This window comes from Carettochelys insculpta, chromosome 1 (assembly GCF_033958435.1).
Source record: "Carettochelys insculpta isolate YL-2023 chromosome 1, ASM3395843v1, whole genome shotgun sequence".
Classification (NCBI taxonomy): Eukaryota; Metazoa; Chordata; order Testudines; family Carettochelyidae; genus Carettochelys; species Carettochelys insculpta.
This window is the reverse complement of record NC_134137.1, coordinates 149,458,242-149,481,589: the sequence shown is the minus strand read 5'-3', so window position 1 is coordinate 149,481,589 and position 23,348 is coordinate 149,458,242. Positions and strand designations below refer to the sequence as shown.

The following is a 23,348-nucleotide window of genomic DNA, read 5'->3' as shown; positions in this document are numbered from 1 at the left end:
TCCCCAGACTCTTTTGGGACAGTGGTCGTCCCTCCTCCCCCTCCCCCGAAGCCCATGCAGCTGCTCATAGATGTGGCATGTTTGCACCAATGACCCAGAACATCTATTTGCTTCATTTGCCTTCTGGTTCTGGAGCCTGACCTTTATTTTCACGTGGCACTGCTGGGTGTCACTGGTGTATCCTTTTTGTACCATGCCCTGTGAGATCTTGGTATAAATATCTGCATTTCTTTTGCTGCTTTATAGTTTTGCCAACACAGATTCATTGCCCCACACACCAGTGAGGTCCTGGATTTCCTGCATGTTCTGTGCTGGAGCTCATCCCTGACCCTGAGAATTCATGGCTAAGGTGTGGTGTCTGGTCCACTTGCCACACTGGTCAAACAGGAAAAGAAATTCAAACTGTCTCAGGCTGTTTCCTACACACCTGGAGAGTGGTGGAGCTGAAAGTGATGGCTAGAGTGGTCACATTGGAGCATTGTGGGAAACCCCCAGGAAGCCAAGAACGTCAAATTTCACAATGGTCCATCTACACTACCCTAAGGTTGACCAAACATATCCAAATTTGGTGTTACTCCTTCAGAAAAGCATAAGTACAAACGTTGGCTTTAGGAGCCCTTAAAATCAGCAGATTGGACCCTGTTGTGTGGACTGATGGCTTCAAAAATTCACCTAAGTCACCTAAATTTTACCTAATCTCCTAGTATTAGATCAAGCTTGAGAAAACTCTGAGGCTATTTCAGGAAAAGAAGTTTAAAAAAAACAAAACAAAACAAACTCTTGTGAAAGAAAAAAGAAGGAAAAAGAAGGCAGACTTAAGTGCTTTTCCCTCCAAGGAGGCTTGTGCGGAATTTATGGAATTTTCCCAGAGACTTAATGCAGCCAAAACCAGAGGTGGAGAACAGACGTGCTGAAAGCCATTTAAGCTAAGCAAAAATGCTTAAAACCTGAGGGGACTGACAGGAAAATTTGGAAGACCTAATTTCAGTTTGAGGGAGCAAAAAGACATGCAGTTAAAATGTTTACAATAAGGTGAAGAAAAAGTTCTGGAGGGGCTATTTTGTGCATTCCACAATTAGTCAGTGACTTGTCTGGTCATGCAGTAAAGCTATTGAAAACATTTCTGCAAGGATGTAGTCTCTTGAATTGTATATAAGAAGAAGAGAAAAGTAAATCCAGAACATATAGAACAGTTTCTTTGGGTGGCTAAATATTTAGATGAGTTCTTCCAAAACTAAAGTTAGGAATCAATCATAATTTATCAAAGGCATAATTGTAGGATCAGTCCTGTAAAGCGCTGAGGGCATTTTTGAGGAGAGTAGACCCCTTCTGATACAGCTGAAGTGGCCATCTTAGGTCTAATGTTAAGAAGGCTTCAGGGGCACCACACTCACTTGAATTGCCATGTAAACAGCTTAGTTAAGGTGAAGCTAAGACTGGTTGCGCAATTGTCTTATGATCACCAGGTTCTTCCTGAGCATGACTTTAAATCCTGCACATGGAAAAGCTGGAAATTCTGAGGTGAGGCCCCCTTGAAATGTTCTGTACAAAGATCAAATAAAAAACAAAACCCAAGAATAGAAAACTAGGAATTAGACCTAAGGTTGCATTTCTCAAACAAAACATACGTTCATTCACAATCTTAAGCTTGGTATGTCAGCATGTTGGAGTAGCAACCTTTGTGGGGGCGGGTAAGGAGAAGATCATGTTGAAAATTTGTCTGTCTTGATTTTTAGTTGTTTCAAACTAGTAATATTATAGGTAACGTTAGAGGGTGGTGAAACACTGGAATGCGTTGCCTAGGGAGGTGGTGGAATCTGCATCCCTAGAGGTTTTTAAGTCCTGGCTTGACTTAGTCATGGCTGGGATGACCTAGTTGGGGTTGACCCTGCTTGGGACAGGGGGCTGGACTTGATGACCTCTTGAGGTCCCTTCCAGCAATGTGATTTTATGAAAATTGGTTAATATATGCATAAGGTCAACAGACTCTGGTTGTGGGTAGGGGAGATTGAACCTGGAATCTTAGAGGCTGAAGCCACGAGCCTTTACAACCTGAGGTAAAAGCCTCCTACTGTCTCTTAGCTAAGGCCATAGAGCAGACTTCACTCTCCCTGTCTCTGTGGTCTCAACGCCACTGGGTTATATATGGTTATCTTGACCTGTTGTAATTATATCTGAGCTGCTGGCAACAAGGACAGAAAGTCACTAAGTACATTATTGTTATTAATCATTTATATTATGGTAGAATCTAAGGCTCGGCACACCCATACCCCCGTTGTGTTAGGTACTGTATATGAACATAAAACAAAGAGATGGTCCGTGCCCCACGGAGCTTAGAACAAAGTCCAGAAGCAAAGAGTCAGCAGTAACGTACAGACCGTATCAGCATTTCTATGGATTGTATGGATAGGAGAGTTGGTTTGGAACTATGGTGGGCATAAAAAATGACACTTTTTGTTGTTAGGAATGGATAAAATACTATGATGTTCCAAATTCTTTGTGTCGTCCACAGATGTTAGTACTGCACGTTTTTATATGGAGAAGGTGGGTGAGGTACTGTCTTTTATTCTGTCTGAAGAAGAGCTTTGTGTTGCTCAAAAGCTTGTCTCTCTCACCAACAGTAGCTGATCCAGTAAAAGATACTACCTTATCTACCTGGTGTCTCTAATATTCTGGGGCAAACACAGCTGCAATGCCACTGCACATAATAACTTAACAGAACCTTAAGTTAGCAAAGGGGAAAAAAATGTGCCCCGTAATGGACACATGGGAATTCTGTACAAAATGTCACATGTTGGAGAAATTTCACCAATCTTTTTGTATTCTTGAACATGTTTTCCTGATTATTTTTAATGAGCTTTCTGAGTTAAAGTTCCACCTAAATAACAGAAGAAACTGGATAGTTATACAGGGAAAATAGTAAGAGAGACCACACAAAACTAATCATTAGGAAAAAATATACGTAATTGTTTCCAGTTATAATAATCTTAGGTTATTACTTAAAGCGATAGGAGGTACAAAGTTTTCAGATGAAAAATGTGAGCTTTTAAAATTGCTGGTGTCCCTTTAAACTGGAATAAGTCTGTAAAATTACAAGAGCCACTATGGAATGTGTCATGGAAAATAAAGCGTACAGTATCAGTATAATTCCATGTAATGTTGGATATAAGTGCTTTAAGCTTATGTGTGCTAACCTTTAGTACTGCTTGATTATATTTCAGGATGGACTTCTTTTATTTATACGCTGTCTGGCAATCTCTGTGTTGGTAAGTTTCCCATTAAACTTTTATTTTACTTGTTAGCAGGGAGAGGATTGAACATCTGAAACATTACTGTTCTGCAGGAAAAAGGAAGATCAGACTTAAAAATAATTTAGATCTTAAACAATTTGAAAATTAAGTGGTTTAGCACAGTGATCTGTTTGTGTGCAATAGTTTATACAGGTGCCCTTGATGCCATTGGATTTTAATGAAAATTACACTTTTATAGTAAGGGAGGAGACTCAAATTTTCAGCATCATTTTAACAACATAGTAGAACTGACTATGGCCCCTGTCCAGCAAGCTGTTCTATGCAGGGCGACTCCTGTGCTGTCACAGAGCATTCATGGGGCTCCAGACAGGTGAAGGCATCCACCATGTAAAATAACTTGCTTGCTGTGATCATTAAAATGGGCTTGAACAAATCAAGAAATGTGACAAGTGAAATGTTCAATCACGTTTTTTTTTTTTTTAACAAAGACCAGTCAGTTGATAATTATCTCTAGCTTTTATATACTGGCTTTCATTAGTAGACTTCAAAGGAGTTCACAGAGGACATCAGTTTGTGTAACCCCATTTTATATATGCAGAAACTGAGGCACAAACACCGACAAGACTGGCCCAGAGTTGTTTAGCAAGCCAATGGAAGGTAACCTGGGTATACTTTAGTATTAGCCTGACTGATCTGTCCCCTGAGCCATGCAGCCTCCCATAAGTGGGCCCTCTCCCCTTCAGTCTTTTGTGAGTGGTGCCAAAGACTGGCTCCCATATGGCTCTAGTCCAACTGGGCCTGGGAAGAGCATGTTCACTGTTTCTAGCTCTGAGTCTCTAAGATGCACTCCTGCATGAAGAACCTGTGCCTGACACCCATCTTTGGGACATGGGGCTCTACAGCCACAGTGCACTACCAAATCACTCCCTCAACCCTTTCAAGTCCTCTGTTGCTTATTTACAGGCGCCCTGAGTTCCACATTGCTGGTGGCATGCTGACCTTCTGCCAGAGATAACATGGCAGGCAAGCAAGGGGTGAAGGCTTCACAAAGAAGTTTCCTAACCCCAGTCACTTTTAGGAAAGCACTGTAGAGTTACAGGTCTTTGAAACCTAACAAACAGCCCTGAGACTCTGCCTGTTGTAGACTGTTCTCACCATTCCTGAGAACCAGTCAGCGTTTCAGGCTGAGCAGTCTCTCATGTCTTTTCTGTCTCCAGCTCAGTCTTCTGGCATATGGAGATGGACATCCCCCTTGATCCGTATCGCCCCCTGAAGTGTGCCCTCTGGTACGATTTTGCAATGTGCTTATGATGAGTGTAACTGTAGACTCACTTTTGGCTTTGCTCCAGGCCTATGTAAGGGGCAGCATATGGTTACACTGTCCCAGGAACCAGACTGAATGAATGTCCCAGTCTGGTTCCTGGCTGCCCCTCTTGCTTAGAGGGCAAGAGGAGGTATTTGTGCCAACTCTCTATCAGGCCCTGTGTGCTCGTTTAGCTGTGCTGGCTAGTGCAACGTGTGGATAGAGTCAAAGAGCCTTCCTTTCCATGCTCCTGCCCACACATGCAAGAAGGGGAGCAGCCTCACAGAAAACAGTGATTCCCTGTGATGTAAATTTCCAGATGAGTAGCTCATGCAAGGGTGTGCAGGAATGTCTTATATCACCTTCCCACTCCCTTGTGCAGGTATGCTTAGGGCAAGTCACAACCTTGCTCTGTATTGGCAACAAAAAGAAAAAGAACAAGATTTGGTAGTAGTATAAAATTTAATTGCATGTTAGAGTAAACTCTTTCATATCAGCATTCTATCAACCAGAACTCTCAAATAACCGGCATTTTAACCATAAGTAAATTTTAGTTACCTTTTCCATAAGTACAGTACAGTGAAAGTAAATATGAATGAATACAGCAAATACAATATAAGCTTATAATGTACAATACTACTGTTGTTGGTAAATAAAGTACTCCGCCTGCATTTTTGTTTCTTAATATCTAATCTTGCTTTTCTTTCGTGTTATGCTTTGCTAGGTACACCTCTCTGTTATCCAGAATATTGGAATATCCAGCAACTTCCCATGCTGGGGCTGCTGAATATGAAAGAGTTTACTGTATATAGTGATTCTAGGTGAAGATTTTCATCCAGTTGGGTTGGGAAATATACCCTATAATCATAGAAATTGCAGCATCTTAATTCTTACCTCAAAAAAAAAAGTGGGGGGGAGTACATAAACACCAGTTGACATAGGCACATTCTGAAAATACTAAAATGCAAAATTTAGACCTGTTTTTTTTGTGTTGTTTTTCTGTTCTTCTTACAAATGTTTGGACAGCCAAATCTAACAACAATTGCAGCAGAAGTATTTTCATTGGGGCTTTTGTAAACTGTGCTGTTAGACTAAGCATTCTTGGCCAAGGTCGGTAATGGAAAATATTTATCAGATTTGGCTGCATTTATAACTGAAAGTCATTTTAAAACATTTTTCTTTTGTAACTTACTTTATTTAACATACACAAAAAATTGTACTGATAAAATATTCACCTGTGAACATAAGCTCCATGCTCTTCCATGCTGCTCTGCAGCCCTTTTACAAACATTTTACACATTTATTTATAGTACCGGGAAGTAAATTGAAGATTGTTATAAAATTTAGTCAGGGGCTTACCAGTCAACCATGGGGCCAGAAATTGCTAGAATGCAAACAAAACATATGGGTTACATCTATGTCTGTACCTCATTGTAAGTGATCCTTGAAATCACAACTTTATGGCTCCCATCCATACACAATGAAAATGAGTAGGAAAGAGCAATAATCCCATATAAAGTCAAAGGTGCAGTTCCTTGGCAGACTTCTGCTAGTCAAGTTTAAATCCTGATGCCTTGAAAGAACAGGGGAAGAGAAATCACCTGGGCCGTTCTTAAAAGGATGCTGATATTATGCTCAGAATATGGGCCACTTTTAGACTTTATTTTCTGGCTTTTCAAAGTCCAATTCTGTTTTCAAAATGAATGCCTCAGTGTTCTTTCTGAGTATAGGGAACAAATTGATTCCAGCAGCTTAGCAGTCTTTGAATATCAAACTACAGCATGCACGTAAAGGAGCACAGATAAGCATATTCACTGTAGTTATACAGCTGCCCTTTCAACGATGCTTCATAGCATTTAAGGAGTTTTAGCTCTATCCTGCTACGTGATACATGGCAACACATCCTTTTCTGATTTCTTCTTGCACAATCCTACAAGAAATACATTAATTCCAATATACCAATGTTTTTTTTGTCTGAAAAGGTTCAGTGTGGTTTCAATTGTCCATTTTAAAGCCTTCACCACGTTGAAGAGCATAGAAATATCAGTTCAAGAAAAATAAGTCATTTCTTGTGCCTACCATAATTCATAAGATTCATTTTGTAAAGTATTCTCACCCTGTAGCCTACAGCTAACTAAGAAGTCCATAAATCAGTGAGAGATAAGAGTCTGGGGTAAAGGTGAGCTTGGGGGAGTCTTCATAACAACCAGGCTATGTCTAGATTAGAGCAATTTGTCAGCAGAAACTTTTGTTGAAAGATATTTTGCAACAAAACTTCTGTCAACAGATTGCAGCCAGACTGCAGGGACAATTGAAAGAGCGATCTGATCCATCAACAGAGAGCGTCCGGATGCCCAGCCGCTCCATCGGCAAAACACCCACCTGGAACCACAGCAGACGGGGCTGCACAGAGTCCCGGAGGCCTTTTCTGTCAACAGAAGGCCCCCCAGGAATGCCCAGAGCAGTATTTTGTTGACAGATCTCTGTCAGCAGCGACGTTCTTCCCCATGGCAAGTGGGGTACAGCTCTTGACAAAAGTGCTGTGTTTTGTTGACTTACTGTTGACAGAACGCTCTGGGGAATCTGGACACTCCCTGGGTTAAGCCTCTAGTCTAGGCATAGCCCTAGAAAAAACAAATCTTGTACTGTGAATCTGTGACTAATAGAAGAGGGCCCACATAAGGTCCTGTTCACCCTCTTAAGACCAGTACTAAAGGTATAAGTAAGGCCTAAGTGGTAGGTAGGGCCTTGTCAGGGACTGCTATTTTGAGGCTGAAGTTCACTATTAAAGCCAATAATAATCCTATTTGAAAATGTACCAAAAAGCTTTCGTAAGAATATGACTTTTAAAATTCAAGGCACTTCCTTCTCCTCTTTTTTGATCCCTTTTATTAACACACCTGTTAATGTTACTGCAATTGTTCTCAATATTTTCTGTTAAGAAACACTATTTTGCAACAGAAGTTTAGGAACTCTTCTCTATCCCTTTTGCATCTAGCCATAGAGAAAAAGGCCGGCCATTGCCTCCCATGCCTGTTTGCACTCCCTAGGTTGAGACCTCAGGTAATCAGTGTATCAAATGCATTCATGTCCATCACACAACTTCTCTCGGTTGGATAGTACTCTAATCCCTATGGCCATTGTCTACTAGAACATGTGCATAATGGACTTAACAGAAGGGAGAGAAATGGCTTTTGTTCAGGTACTGCAGAAAGGAAATTAAAAGTAAAAGAGATCTGAGGTGGACAGTGAAATATATGTGTGAAAGGCAAAGTGGGAGTGATAGAACAGGAGTTCTCGGTCTTTTCTCTTCTGAGCCTCCCCTGACCCATCCCTCCCCCAGTATGCCACAACAACTGGTTTTGTGCATACAAAAACCAGGGCTCACATTGGAAAGTGGCAAGCAGGGTGTTACCTGGCATTCCATGCCAGAGGGAGCATCATGAAGCTAAGTTTCTCAGGCTGCTTCTTCAGCTCAGGATGGCATGGCTGAGGGCCCTGGACTTCAGCTCCACATCTGCCCCCTGCAACCGGCTCACAGCCCCCCCAGGGGACCCCAGACTTCTGTTTGAGAACCACTGTTAGAAGAAGTTAAATTCAAGAAACCCATGCATGCTCTTAAGTAAAATAGCTCTCAGCAGAAAGAATGATTTGCATAATTTGCAACTTTGATGGTATTATTCATTGCCTTTTGGTGTATCTGGTCTATTCAAAGGCTCCGGTGATGCCCAAGAAAAAATAGAACCACACCACACTGCGGTGCTGGATGATGGAGACTGCGTTCAGTTAGAAAACAAGGTAATCCTTTCCCTGTCCTCATGCTTAGCGCTTACAACTCATTTCTGTAAAAGATTTTGGATAGGAATTATTAATTTAATTTCTTGGCTGTTTCCATCCCCTCCCTTCCCCCAGTATTTTAATGCACAGTCTGTGCAAACGTACCATAAGAAATGTTAGGACTGAGGAGAGGCGTGTATGTCCATTTCATAAGTGGTCTTAAACCCGTTTTCTTTTTTTTTCCCTTCCACCAGTTGCCCCCCATGTGTTGGAATTGTGTCTAGATTGGGGGTGAAATCCTAACTCAGAAGCTTTGCCATTCACTTCAGTGAGGCCAGGATTTCACCCCCACAGTTTGTTTGTAATCCTTTTCATAATTTTGAAAATTCCAGCTAAGGCAAAGTGAAGTGTCCCCTTTCCAAAAGAAGACAAAGCTCAATTTTATTGACCCTAAAAAACAGCTATTCCCCAATGGAACATTTCTCTGGCTTTTGGAAATACTCTGGTGAGCAGGAGGTTGTGGTGAAATCAGGTGTGACTCCTGGGTAGCAAGCCCAGTAGAGACCCTAGCCTGAGGGGAATGTCAGTCAGCCCCACGTATACCCTGCTGAGCTCACTCTGTCATCTGCTTTCTGCCTAGTCCTCTTGCTGTGTTTGGTCAGGTCCCACTCCTTGCTCACATTGGGACGAATCAAGAGTTGGGCAATGGGTGCGGGGCAGAGACTAGAATAGGAAGTGATACACATGGAGTCCAGAATTGCTTGTGTTTAGACATGGGCCAGTGCGTGAGTGAAGTGTGTCTCGCTGCTTGGAAGGGGCCTTCTTCTAGACTTGAAGGAGATAGATTATGTGTGTATTCACTCTGTTTGTCCCAAGTCCTATGTGCTTTGCAAGATGTAAATAAAATAACATGATGCTGGTCCTGAAGAGGGGCAGAGTCACAGCCTTGGTGACTGAGATTCTTGATACATCACCAAACACATCTTGTAGTACTGGTTTCTCCATGAGACCACATCATCTGAAGGGAGTACCTCAGGAGATCAAAGGATGATAAAGATTAGCAATTACTCAGCTGGGCTTCAGTGTCATCAGCAAAATATAAATGCCTGGGTAGGGAGAACTGGGTTTGAACTGGTCAACTAGATGTTAAAAGCACATTACCAATCCCTATGAATCAGACAGTTCTTCTGCAGTGGGTTTTTTAATAGGAAATGCAATGTGAAGCTTTAACTGTAATCTTCAGTAAGCATTGCTGATGGCTACAAGATCAGATAAAGGTCAGGAACTGTGCCAAATGAAATCTTCAAATAGTTTTTATATTTCTTGAGTGTGGAAAAATGTCATCTTATTAGGATGAGCTATAAAATTTAAAAGTACACTCTGTATAATATACTTTGACTTCTGTGTAAACAGTTGCAGGGGACAGACCTTTAATTCTCCCTTGCTGATGTCAGGGAAACCAATGTTTCATCTCCAAACTTCCACTTGTATCTTATGAGTGTTTTCTTTCAAGTTAATGTGTTATTGTAGTAGATAATCCTGAAATGGAGATGAGACCTGGAAGGGACAAGATAGATTTCATGGCTTTGCTGGCATATACCATTCCATCTATGCTTTCTGAGTTAATAGTCCCATGTAACGTGTGGACTGTCTGTTCATTCTGGAGCTATCCATTGCACAATACTGCATTGCGCTTAGATTATGTTAGTAGAGGGCATCTTGGGAGCAGCAATAGGCAAAATACTTTAGAAGAATAAATATGTTCTCCTGACTTAATTTCAGCCTTCTGTCTCTAGCTCAGCTTAGTTCTCCCATTGCTCCTGTACATGTTATCTCCATTACATCTTCCTTCTTTCTTTGTGAAGATTGCAGTATGGAACATGGAGGTTGGTTGTGTCTATTCTGGAGACTCCCTTGCTCAGCCAGGATAGCTTCTGCAAAGATCTTACCGGGGCCCATATTTGCCAAGGTGTTTAGGCACCTAAGTCCTATTTTTAGGCACTGCTCATCGACAAAGTATTTTGTCGCTTATCACTAGAAATTTTATAGCAGAAAAGATACCAAACAATGCCAACACTTCACTTATATTTCATGTAACTATGATGAGTTCACAAATATTAAGGTTTATTTGTGAGTGTGTTCCATCATGATATGCTGAATTCTGTTCACCTTTCTCCCTCATGTGGTCCCAGTGATTGCCTATATCAGGGGTCATCAACCTTTGAAACATGTCCCATCAGGGTAATTTTTCCACGGGCATGGCCCTCTGCATCTCCCATGGGCTAGGTGAGGAAGCATGCCTGCAGGTGGTCAATGTAACCCAATGGGGATCTGTCTTGCCCACTTTCATTGCCTCACAGTAGAAATGTAATGTATTCTGAAAGAAAATGACTGCAGTAAAAAACTCAGCAGATACTGTATCAACTTTGTGATGGTATTTTGTGAGGGTTGATGTCTCAACTTTGTGATGGAGAAAATCCAGTTGAGTGTCTTTGGTTAAGCTTAGAGGCGGAAGTAACACAGGTGATGTTGTAGTTGGTGTCTGCTATAGACCGCCAGATCAGGGAGATGAGGTAGATGAGGCTTTCTTCAGGCAGCAAAGTCACAGTCCCTGGTTCTCATGGGAGACTTCAATCATCTGGACATTTGTTGGGAGACCAATACATCAGCACACATACAATCCAGGAAGTTTTTGGAGAATGTTGGGGATAACTTCTTGGTACAAGTGCTGAAGGAACCGACCAAGGGCCATGCGCAACTTGACCTGCTGCTCACAAACAGGGAAGAAGTAATAGCAGAAATAGAAGTGGGAGGAAACCTGGGCTGCAGCGACCAGGAGATTGTAGATTTCAGGATCTGGACAAAAGGAAGAAAGGTGAGCAGTAACACACAGACCCTTAATTTCAGAAGAGCAGACTTGTTCCTCTAGTGTCCCCGTGGGTGCTCCACGATAGGTGTCGGGCTTGCCCCGGCGCCGCAGATCGGATCTTTCCAGCAGTTTCTGCTGGACCGCGCATGCGCCGGCGCGCGCCGCTCCCTTGCTCGCTCCCGGCCACGTGCACGATCCGGTCCCCACCAGTTCCTTCTTAACCGCCATCGGCTGCAGACAGAATCCGCTCAGGCTGCGGCCAGTCAGCGTATTTAGAGTTTTTAGAGTTTCAGAGTTCTTAGTTAGATTGTTTGTTTGTTTCTTTATTGCAAAACAAATAAAAATATATGCAGAAAGCTCTTAGTAAAAGAGAAGGAGGAGCGGAGGCAACGCGGGGACGTGAAGGCCAGTAGGCCTCCTGCCACGGCAGGCTGGGGTCCGTGAGAGGGGAACAGGCACAGAGAAGGTGCTAAGTACCCTATTAACAGCTCAAAGACTCACCGCGATGTCCTCTTCAGGATTCAGAAAGTGTGAGTCGTGCTGCGAAGCTATGCCAGCCTCTGATGGGCATAGTCAATGCATTAGGTGCCTGGGGGAATCACACGTTACCCAGAAATGCTCCTTTTGTGCAAAGCTTACAGCCAGAGCCAGAAAGGACAGAGAAATGCGGCTGAAAATGCTGCTGTTTGATAAGGCCCTCCAGCCAGACGTGCCGGAGGGACCTCAATCGGAGGGACCCACAGGGCTCCATAAAAGAAAGGCGGCGTCCCTCACCCCCTCGGTGCAGAAACGGAGGAAGCTCTCTCCAGCCCGATCCCTGCCGGCAGTCACAGCGAGCGGGACGGGCATAGCACACAGCCCCCAGCCGCACTCACAAACAAGCGGCAGCGTGGCAGCGCACGTGGCAGAGGCTGAGCCTCCGATAACTAAGCAGCCGGCATGCACAGCCTTCAGAGCGGCAGCCAGGCAAGCGCTGGAACCGGCGGCACCACCGCAAGTGGCACAGACCCCCGCGGCGCCAATGGTGGAAGGCCAACAGGTACGCAGCCTGCAGGCACCGGAGGAGGCCATCCGCGCGGCACCGCAGATAAGCGTGCCGAGCGCGGCGCCGACAGTGGGGCCAAGATCCCTGGCACGGGAAGGGGCGGAGCCAGCCCCGCAGGGGAGGGGAAAGGCAGCAGCAAAAACCCGGCACCGCAGCCCTTCTCTGGGCAGGGCTGCAGGGCTGCTCTCAACAAGCCCTCCCCTTATGCTGCAAACACCAACCAGGAGACATGGGTCTCCCCCAGCCTACCCAGAGCCTCCTTCTCCGTTCCTCCAACCAGCGTCACCATGGCTCGGGCCACCCTCGCCCTTTCTGGGATTTGACCCCCGGAGTACTATCACAAACCAGTTTCACCATTGTCTCAGTCATCCAGATGATCTCGTTCCCCCAGACATCGGGGGTATGCACCTCGAGAGTGGTCCAGGTCTCCATCCCAGGAACCATGCCTGTGCTGCCACGGTCATCCTTATCACGCTGGGCATAGACACCACAGGCGTACACCCAGGGGCAGGTCCCCCTCGACCATCCAGTATCCCCGTGGGCATGCACGGACGGGGACAGAAACACAGTTGTCTCAGGGGGAGTTGATTTTGGAACCCCGAGATTTTTCCTCGCAAGCCTCCAGTGAGAGGGTGTACCACCGACAGCAGGACCCTGAGAGTTCAAGGGAGGTCTACCCTAGTGTTTCCTCCTTGTCCTCCCCCGACGAGGCTACCGCCCCCGGGGATGTTGCCTCCCCGAACGACCTCAAACAGTTTCAGGAGCTGTTTAAAAGGGTGGCTTTCACGCAAGGCATCCAAACAGCAGAGGTGCAGGAGAAGCACCACAAGCTCCTCAAAAACCTGAGGCCTCCGGCCTCGTCCAAAATTGCTATCCCCTCGACGAAGCAATCATGGAGTCTGCTACCACCATATGGCAGACCCCGGCTTCCGCTCCACCTATAAACAAGAGAGCGGATAAGAAATACTTCATCCCAGCGAAGGGCCTGGAGTTCCTGTTTAGTCACCCACAACCAAATTCACTGGTGGTAGAATCATCTCAGCAGAGATCGAAGACTTCCCACTACAAAGCGGGGGGAACAGACAGAGATGCCAAGAAGCTAGAGCTATTTGGCAGAAAGGTATACTTCTCCTCCACCCTGCTGCTGAGAGTGGCAAATTATGCAGCACATTTAGCAAACCACAATTTCGATAATTACTCCAGACTTACTTCTCTCATGGATTCACTTCCAGAAGATAAGAAGCCGGTGCTGAAGGCCATCGTGCAAGAGGGCTATGCAGCTTCGAGGACGGGAGTCCAGATCGCCCTGGACGTAGCAGACACGGCGGCGCGCTCAACGGCTATGGCAGTGGTCATGTGCAGGGAATCCTGGCTTCAGACATCAGGTATCCCGAGGGATCTGCAGGCAAAAATTGTTGATCTCCCTTTCGACACGCAGAAGTTGTTTGCAGAGTCAACTGATTCGGTCCTTCATTCCACTAAAGACTCAAGAGCTACACTCAGAACCCTGGGTATTTATACCCCTCCATACAGAAAGAAAAAGTATTACCCTCAACAAAGGCGATACCCCTACCAACCTCAGCATGCTCAGTACCAACGGGGCTACAACCAAGGGCGGCATCAACAGCAACAACAGTATAGAACTCCTAGGCGACGTTCCCAACAGGGCCGTGCATCCTCGGGGCAGGCCCAAAGGCAACAAGTTTGACGGACAGTTCGAGGGCTGCACTATTAGTACCATCGCGCAATGTCATCCACAATTAATGTTCCATCATCGCCTCCGACCGTTCCACTCACAATGGCAAAAGATCACCACAGACAAATGGGTACTGGAGATCATAGCCACGGGTTACATGATCCCCTTTCAGTCGCTCCCACCGCCAAGACCTCCGCTCAGGCCTCATCTCAGGGATGCCTCCCACGAGGCGAAACTCAAGCACGAGGTGGACCACCTTATGCTGATAGGGGCGGTGGAAAGAGTGTCGGATCGACTCCAGGGGAAAGGGTTTTATTCACGATACTTCCTCACAGAGAAGAAAACAGGAGGCTGGAGGCCCATCTTAGATCTTCGAGGCCTCAACCGGTACTTGCGCAAACAACGTTTTCGGATGATCATAGTCGCCTCTATACTCACGGCACTGGACGATGGGGATTGGTTTGCAGCCCTGGACTTACAAGATGCGCATTTTCATATAACGATCCACCCGGCACACAGACGTTTTCTCCGGTTTATGGTCGGCAAAGAACATTTCCAATACAAGGTTCTGCTGTTCGGCCTCTCCTCGGCCCCCAGAGTCTTTACCAAGACCCTGGCAGTGGTGTCAGCTTACCTGCACAGACAGGGGGTATTCATATTCCCATATCCGGACGACTGCCTACTGAAAGGGGCCTCGAAGGCAGAGGTACTACGCATGATATGCGTAACAGCAAACACGTTTTCTTCGCTGGGCCTGGTCATCAACCTTGTGAAGTCAAAGATTGACCCCACACAAGACATAGAGTTCATAGGGGCACGCATAAACTCTATCACAGCAAGGGTTTATCTACCCGACTCTTGCTTTCGTGCCATCGGCTCCCTAGTGCAAGTCATTACATACAGCCCCACGGTGCCGGTTTTAACGTGCTTGCAGCTGCTAGGCCACATGGCAGCGGCAACGTTCGTGGTACAGAACGCCAGATTGCAGATGCACAACCTGCAACATTGGCTGGCGAGCGTCTACAAGCTGGCATCCCACACCGTCCACAGGGTGGTGTCGCCCACGACAGAGGTGCGCAGATCCCTACAATGGTGGGTAAACCCCAAGAACATGCTAACAGGGGTACCCTTTCACCAACCACAAATCTCTATTTTTCTCACTACCGACACCTCCCACATAGGGTGGGAAGCACACATTGGCGAAAAGGTGACGCAAGGACTGTGGTCCCCTACGGAACAGTCACTGCATATAAATATACTGGAGCTCAGAGCAGTGTTCAACGCCTGCAAACACTTTCGAGACCACGTACAAGGCAAAGTAGTCAGGATCAATACAGACAATACCTCCACCATGTTTTATATAAATCGACAAGGAGGAGCTCGATCCCGTGCCTTATGTGCGGAAGCAGTCCGGCTGTGGAACTGGTGCATCGCCAACAATATAACATTGAAAGCCTCGTACTTACCAGGCGTTCACAACGTGAAGGCAGACCAGCTGAGCAGGCGCTTCGCACTCACACACGAGTGGCAGATCCGCTCCGATCTGCTACGACCTATCTTTCATGCATGGGGGTTTCCCCAGATAGACCTGTTTGCCACTCAACACAACAAGAAGTGCCCCCAATACTGCTCCAGGGCAGGACTGGGGTGGGGGTCCTTGGCGGCCGCATTCACAATTTCGTGGAAGGGCCCCCTGCTTTACGCGTTTCCCCCCCACAGTGCTCATCCACAAGGTCTTCTAGAAAGTCAGGAGGGAGAGAGCCCACATGATTCTGGTAGTCCCAACATGGGATCGACAGCAATGGTTTACCTTGCTTCTGTGCATGTCGGACCGCCCACCGCTTCCCCTTCCGGTGGCGCTGGACCTGTTCGCGCAGGCCCAGGGGTCCATAGTGCACCCACACCCCTGAGGCCTGCGCCTACAAGCATGGCTAATCCATGGCTCAGCTCCCTAGAGAGTACATGTACAGAGGGAGTACAACAAGTCCTGGAGAGTAGCCGAAGGACCTCCACCAGGAAGACCTACAAGCAGAAATGGACTCGATTCGCTGCATGGTGTTCTACCAAGCAATTAGCTCCCCTTGAGGTGCCTATACCTGTAATACTAGAATACTTACTGGACCTCAAGAGAGGAGGGCTCTCCCTATCCTCGTTGAAGGTCCACCTCGCCGCTATATCGGCTTTTCGGCATGAAGAGGAAGGGCCCACGGTGTTTGCCCATCCTATTGTTACCAGGTTCCTGAAGGGGCTGATAAACCTGTACCCCCCTCGGAAAACGCTTCCACCATTGTGGAGCTTGGACCTGGTGCTCAGCACGCTAACGGGACCACCGTTTGAACCCTTAGCCACAGTTTCCCTCCATCTCCTTACGATAAAGACAACCTTCCTTCTTGCGATCACGTCAGCTCACAGGGTGAGTGAGCTCGCAGCAGTGATGGCAATGCCGCCCTGCACAGTATTCTCAAAGGGGGCGGTAACCTTAAGGTTGCACCCAGCCTTTGTTCCAAAAGTCTCTTCGGAGTTCCATCTTAACGAACCAATAGTTTTACCCTCATTTTACCCGAAGCCTCACAGCTCCAGCAAGGAGGCACGCCTGCATCTCCTGGACGTGAGGAGGGCGTTGGCCTTCTACATAGACAGGACTAAGTCCTTCCGGAAAACGGACAGACTCCTAGTCTCTCTCGCTCCCAGGTCAAAAGGAGAGGGTCTCTTTTCACAGAGAATCTCGAAGCACATTGTGTCCTGCATAAAGATGCGTTACGAACTTCGGAAAAGCCCTTTACTGGCCCCGCCTAGGGCTCACTCCACCAGGGCGGTGGCGGCATCAACAGCCTTTTTCAAGGGCATCGCGCTAAAAGACATCTGCAGAGCGGCGACCTGGTCATCCTATGACACCTTCGCCAAGCATTATGCCCTACACCGGGTATTCCAAGAGGATACCCACCTCTCGACAGCGGTCCTTTCGGGGGCAAGCTGCACATAAACCGATTACCCACCTCCTTTCTTGGGTTACTGCTGGGTAGTCACCTATTGTGGAGCACCCACGGGGACACTCGAGGAAGAAAGAGAAGTTACTCACCATAGTAACGGTGGTTCTTCGAGATGTGTCCCCATGGGTGCTCCACCACCCGCCCATCCTCCCCGCTTCGGATCTCTGTTTAGTGTTTCAGGAGCATCTGAGGTGGTTGGTCAAGGAACTGGCGGGGACTGGATCGCGCACGTGGCCGGGAGCGCGCAAGGGAGTGGCGCATGCCGGCGCATGCGCGGTCCGGCAGAAACTGCTGGAAAGATCCAATCTGCGGCGCCGGGGCAAGCCTGACACCTATCGTGGAGCACCCACGGGGACACATCTCGAAGAACCATCGTTACTATGGTGAGTAACTTCTCTTTCTCATCCCTGAGAGAATGGATGAGCAGGATCCCATGGGGAATGAAGATGAAGGGGAAAAGAGTTCAAGAGAAGTGGCAGTATTTTAAAGAAGTCTTACTGAAGGCACAGGAACAAACCATCCCACTGCATAGTAATAAGTGCAAACATGGTAGGGAACCAGCTTGGTTTAACGGGGAAATCCTTAGTCAGCTTAAACTCAAAAAGGATGCATACAAGAAATGGAAACGTGGACAGTTGACTAAGGAGGAGTATAAACATACGGCTGGAGAATGCCGGGCAATAATCGGAAAAGCGAAAGCACAATTGGAACTGCAGCTGGCGAGGGATGTGAAGAATAACAAGGGTTTCTACAGGCATGTTAACAATAAATGGTTATCAGAGAAGGTGTGGGGCCGTTACTGGATGAGGGAGGTAACCTAGTGACAGATGATGTAGGAAAAGCTGAAGTACTCAATGCTTTTTTTGCCTCTGTCTTCATGGACAAAGTCAACTTCCACATGATGGTCCTAGACAATGCAGTATGGGAAGGTGGAGGGCAGCCATCTGTGCGGAAGGAACAAGTTCTGAGCTATCTAGAAAAACTAGATGTACACAAATCCATGGGTCTCAATTTAATGCATCCGAGGGTACTGAGGGAATTGGCAGAGGTTGGTACTGAACCTTTGACCGTTATCTTTGAAGACTCTTGGAGATCAGGGGGGAGATACCAGATGACTGGAAAAAGGCAAACATAGTACCCATCTTTAAAAAAGGAAAGAAGGACAATCCAGGGAACTATAGACCGGTCAGCTTTACCTCAATCCCTGACGAAAATAATGGAGAAAATCCTCAAGGAATCCATTTTGGAACACTTGGAAGAGGAGAAAGTGATCAAAAGTAGCAAACATGGATTCACCAGGGGCAAGTCCTGCCTGACCAATCTGATTAGCTTCTATGATGAGGTGGTAAGCTTTGTGGATGTGGGGAAGTCAGTGGATGTGATATACCTTGACTTCAGCAAAGCTTTTGATATGGTCTCCCACAACATTCCTGTCCATAAGTTAAGGAAATATGGATTGGATCCCTGGACTATAAAATGGATAGAAAGCTGGCTTGATGGTCGGGCCCAACAAGTAGTGGTCAATGGTTCAATATCTGGATGGTGGTCAGTTTCAAGCAGAGTGCCACAAGGCTCGGTTCTGGGGCTGGTGTTATTCAACGTCTTTATTAATGACCTAGATGAGGGACTGGATTGCACTCTCAGCAAATTTGCAGATGACGCAAAACTAGGGGGAGAAGTAGATACGTTGGAAGGTAGAGAGAGAATCCAGAGTGACCTGGATAAATTGGATGACTGGCCAGAAGAAATCTGATGTGGTTCAACAAGGAGAAGTGTAGAGTCCTGCACCTGGGGTGGAAGAATCCCAAGTATTGTTACAGGCTGGCAACCGACTGGCTCAGCAGCAGTACGATGGAAAGGGACCTAGGGGTTATGGTGGATGAAAGGCTGCATATGAGTAAACAGTGTGCCCTTCTAACCAAGAAGACTAGCGGCATACTAGGGTGCATTAGGAGGAGCATTTGAAGCAGATCGAGAGAAGTAGTTATTCCCCTCTATTCGGCACTGGTGAGGCCACATCTTGAATATTGTATCCAGTTTTGGGCCCCCCAGTATAAAAAGGATGTGGACTTGCTGGAGCAGGTTCAGCGGAGGGCAACAAAAATGATTAAGGGGCTGGAGCACAGGACCTATGAGGATAAGCTGAGGGATTTGGGCTTGTTTAGTTTACATAAGAGAAGACTTAGGGTTGATTTAATAGCAGCCTTCAACTTCCTGAAGGGGAGCTCTAAAGAGGAGGGTGAGAAACTGTTCTCAGTGGTGTCAGATGGCAGAACGAGGAGTAATGGTCTGAAGTTGAAGAGGGGGAGATTAGATATTAGGAAAAACTACTTCACCAGGAGGGTGGTGAAGCATTGGAATGCGTTGCCTAGAGAGGTGGTGGATTCTCCATCCCTCAAGATTTTTAAGTCCCAGCTTGACAAGGTCCTGGCAGGGATGACTTAGTGTGGGTTGATCCTACTTGAAGCGGGGGGCTGGACTAGATGATCTCCTGAGGTCCCTTCCAGCCTGATGATTCTGTGATTCTGTATTTTTTCGTGAAATATGTAACATACATACTGAGGGGAAAATAAATGCCACATGTATCTACTTTGTCTGCAGCACTAGCAATACAGAAATTGTGTGTAGGAGTAGCCATGTGGATACTCTTTCTTGCTAACCAAGGGGAATCACTTGTAGATACCAACCAAGGTTAAGGATGTTGATGTGATCTGCTGTTCCACCTTTCCTTGACAAATAATGTATTTGGCATGGTTCAAAAGTGTTTACTTAGTTGTGTACTTGGTGCAGTCTACGCCCTTGTGTCCCATGATAATTTTGCAACAGCAGTACGTGCCCTGAAGACAATGAATTTCTGTTGTTGTAATTTCCTCCTTGCAAAGCATCCAGCTGTTCATCTCTTTTGCTTGCAGTTTCTTCAGAATGCAGCAACACATTTGCTCACTGCATCAGGGCACTGGGATCATGTTACCCTTTCCTTGTTTATTGCACATTGACTGTTTATGAAGTGTCAAATTGACTTGGAATTGTTCTTCTTCTGTTGCCTATTAGTGGCTATATTTGTTACCACCTCCATCATCCCTTATCTGGGCAGGTAGTTACATTCTGACACCATGTGTGCCCTCTGAGGACCAGAGCTGTGTGTCACATTTCAACACGTGACTAGATTTTTGCAACAGTGGGTATTGGATATGGAATTCATGCCATCAGAAACTTTTCTCCTTTTTTCGTTTTATACAATACCTTAACTTCTTTCAACCCCATTTACTATATATTTTAGAGAGTTTATCTGTTTGATAAAGAACTTCTCCTAAATGGTAAGAGTAGGGCCACCAAATTTGATATACAGCTTCCTTGTATCATAATTCAAAGCAACGTACGTGTTTGATTGTGCCAGGAAAATAGGATGTGCCTGGAATGGGATTGCTTCTTATAAAACCAAACAGAAAAGAGACAGATCACCAGTTCAAGCACGGTCTTCAAAATTGACATAACTGAAGGGACATTAAAAGACATTGAACTAAGATAAGCCAGAAAAATAGGCTGAATCTGTAAGAGAATTGCTTCTCAATAAACCTAATAGAAAAGAAAGAAAATAGAGAAATTTGGATTAAAAACTAGAAGAAAATATTATTGGAAACCAAATTGACTATAACCCTATTTTTTATTGATTGTTTTGATCATTATTAATATATACACAGAGATCAAACTCATCATTTAACCTTACATTTCCAAAACACTGTATTAGTATTCTAGAGCGAATTGTCTAGTTGCAATAGTCATGATACTAACAGCAGTTTTTAAAAGTTTTTTTAATGATGTCTGTTCATTGATAAACCTAAAATCAGTATTTAATTGCAGTGTCATAATATCTTATTAAATCTAAATTAGAGCCTTATTTGAGATGCTTGAGATAATTGATCCAATTTTTCTTTTACCTTGTAATTGGAAGTAGAACAAAAGATCTTCTGTGTGTGGATTAGTTACAGGGAATGTGTAGATCCCCTCACAGGATCAATTTACAAATACTTGCTTAATGATTTTAGCTGAGAATTATGTTAGCTTTGCTTAGTACAGAAACTTGAATTGGTGCAGAATGCTGTAACTCATAGTTTCAAATGCAAAAAATAGGATGAAATCATGTTATTTTGAGGTCAGGGTTAATTAACTGCTTTTATTGGGCTCATATTTTATTGTTGCAGCCTAAAACTATCAGTTTAATTCGCAATATTCCAGGGCCTGATCCCACAAATCCTTTTTCATGTGAGTAGTTCCATTAGCTTTGAGGGACTACTGTAAGCAGGCTGCACGGAATTATGGCCTGACTCTCTTGCTACATTTCTCTGGTTTAAGATGATTTTTGTTTCCAGTATTTCTTTTTGGTTTGTCTGGCATGTGGAAAAGTTAGACTGGACCTGTCCTTGGGTTTAAGATGATGTTAAATAACTGAAAGGAATTTATTTTGACATCTGAATTTTTACACTAAAGTATACATGTGGGTTGATGTTATACAGAAAGTTTTCCTCTGGTATCAAATTCTATCTATTCTTTGTTTTGTCTGTGTGGCACCACTGCCGCCATGTGCTCCCATGGGGCCTGCTGTGGCGTGCTTCAGCAGTGATCCTGCCTCTGTTCCTCTTAGTCCCAACAGCCATCCTGCAGCAGACCTGCCTCCCCTCACAGAGGCCCTGTCAAGCAACAATTTTGAGTCCAAAGAGCGTAAAACCAAAGGTCCTTTGTGGCTCTTGAGACACCTTTCCACCATGTTCGCTCCTACAGTGCTAACCTCCTCCTGAAGGCCCAGCTCTGACCTGGACCAAGAGCCCTCAGGCTTTCTTCCCTAGAGACCTTTTCTAAACTGGTTCTCCCCAGACTAGATACTTAGTTTATGTCCAGACCATCTGCCTGTGGGTGGGGGAGAAGAGTTGGCCTATCCAGGCCTCTTTCTGCCCTACCACCCTGTCCTTCCAAGGTCAGTCACAGGAGCCACTTCCCTCCTGTAACTCTCTTCCAGCTGCGTCTCCCAGCTCCCCCATCAGCCAGACCTTCCCCCTCTGGGTCTGACTAATGAATTTTTGCCCGCTCTGCTTCACAGCCAGTCAAGATAAGTTGCACAGACTAAAGGGTCAGCTAACCAAACAGTCTGTAGAATGTCAGTCATAATATAATATACTAATGTTGTTCTTTAATACATCCTATTTATTAATTTAGGGTCCTGAAATAAGCCATTTTGTCTTAGTTGCTGGTGAGCCGATTAAGGAACCTGTGGTACAACATGGTAAGCATTTCTAGTAAACAAACTGCTAGTTGGTTGATGGCTTTGTCATGTAGACCAGCAGAAAGAATTTAATAAAGGATGTGGGCCTTTTCCCCCAACTACCAGCTTTTGGAGCCTTTTATGTTCTTTTTCATCACAATTACAGTGATTGAAAATGCAAATCAGTGCTTCCCGTGTTCCCTAGCCAGTTTGTTTATATATGATGAGATAGTGCTGTTGGACTAAAGGTATATTCTTTGTATTCTAAAAATAATCTGCTTTGTTTTTAAAATACTATACTTTTCACTTTTAGCTCATTTTCCATCCATGTTTGTTTGAAACATTTTAAAAATAAAATGAACCCTGAAAAAAAAGTCCATGAAGTCCATTCAGAAATTCAGTATTGCTGTGGGTGTTTTGCGTGGGGTGGAGAGGGAAATGCTGAGACACAACTCTGATGGGGGAAAATTGTGTACTAGAAAATGAAAGAGATGTGAGTCTGGCCATGGTGTGGTGGGCAGGGAAAAAATTGCAAGTGTTGGTGGGGAGGGATATCTCAGTGGTTAGAACATTGGCTTTGTAATCCCATGGTTGTGAGTTCAGCCCTCAAGGGGCCCTTCAGGGGTCTGGGGCATGTTAAATTAATTAAAAAAAAATACAAAAAAATCTGTCGGAGATGGTGATAGTTCCTGCTGTGAGTGCAGGGGGCTGGACACAATGACCTCTCCAGGTCCCTTCCAGTTCTATGAGATATGGTGTGGGTGCAAGCTGTTTCCTAGAAAGCCTGTTAAGTACAAGTTTCTCAGTACATCTGTTGACTCTCTTTGCTTTGTCCCTGCATTCATTAAGAACTTTAAAGTTCAATTCAAATTTTATTAAAATCAGTAGGAGACCATCTCTTGACTTAAGATTCCTAAAGGGGAGCTGTTAAAGTCTTTGGGTCAGGTTCTTGAAAGGAAGTCTAAGCATAATTGCCTGTCACTGCAGCATTTGACTTCATTTTGTAAATCTAATGGAATCTATGAACCTAAGGCCAGAAGGCAGCATTGTGATCCACTCTGACCTCCTGTGTAACAAGCCAGAGATTGTACAGAGATGCCATTGAGATTTCCTGCACTACTGCTAATACCTACCTGTTAATGCAGTACTTTCCATCAGTA

At 45.2% G+C, this 23,348-nt stretch overlaps 1 protein-coding gene across 5 annotated transcripts in view; it reads left to right on the top strand.

The window, feature by feature from the left end:
* Positions 1-23,348, top strand: part of PIR (pirin) — an 87,150-nt gene that overhangs the window by 62,477 nt on the left and 1,325 nt on the right. For 2 of the 5 annotated variants that reach the window (XM_074993399.1, XM_074993406.1), the window contains exons 7-9: positions 3,222-3,266; positions 8,270-8,352; positions 22,143-22,209. In XM_074993399.1, the coding sequence (XP_074849500.1) occupies positions 3,222-3,266; positions 8,270-8,352; positions 22,143-22,209 (195 nt within the window). Of the gene's footprint in view, positions 1-3,221; positions 3,267-3,849; positions 3,909-4,468; positions 4,538-6,841; positions 6,951-7,552; positions 7,572-8,269; positions 8,353-22,142; positions 22,210-23,348 lie in introns of those variants that run through there. The other 3 variants (XR_012645433.1, XM_074993426.1, XM_074993416.1) reach the window with 3 other exon arrangements.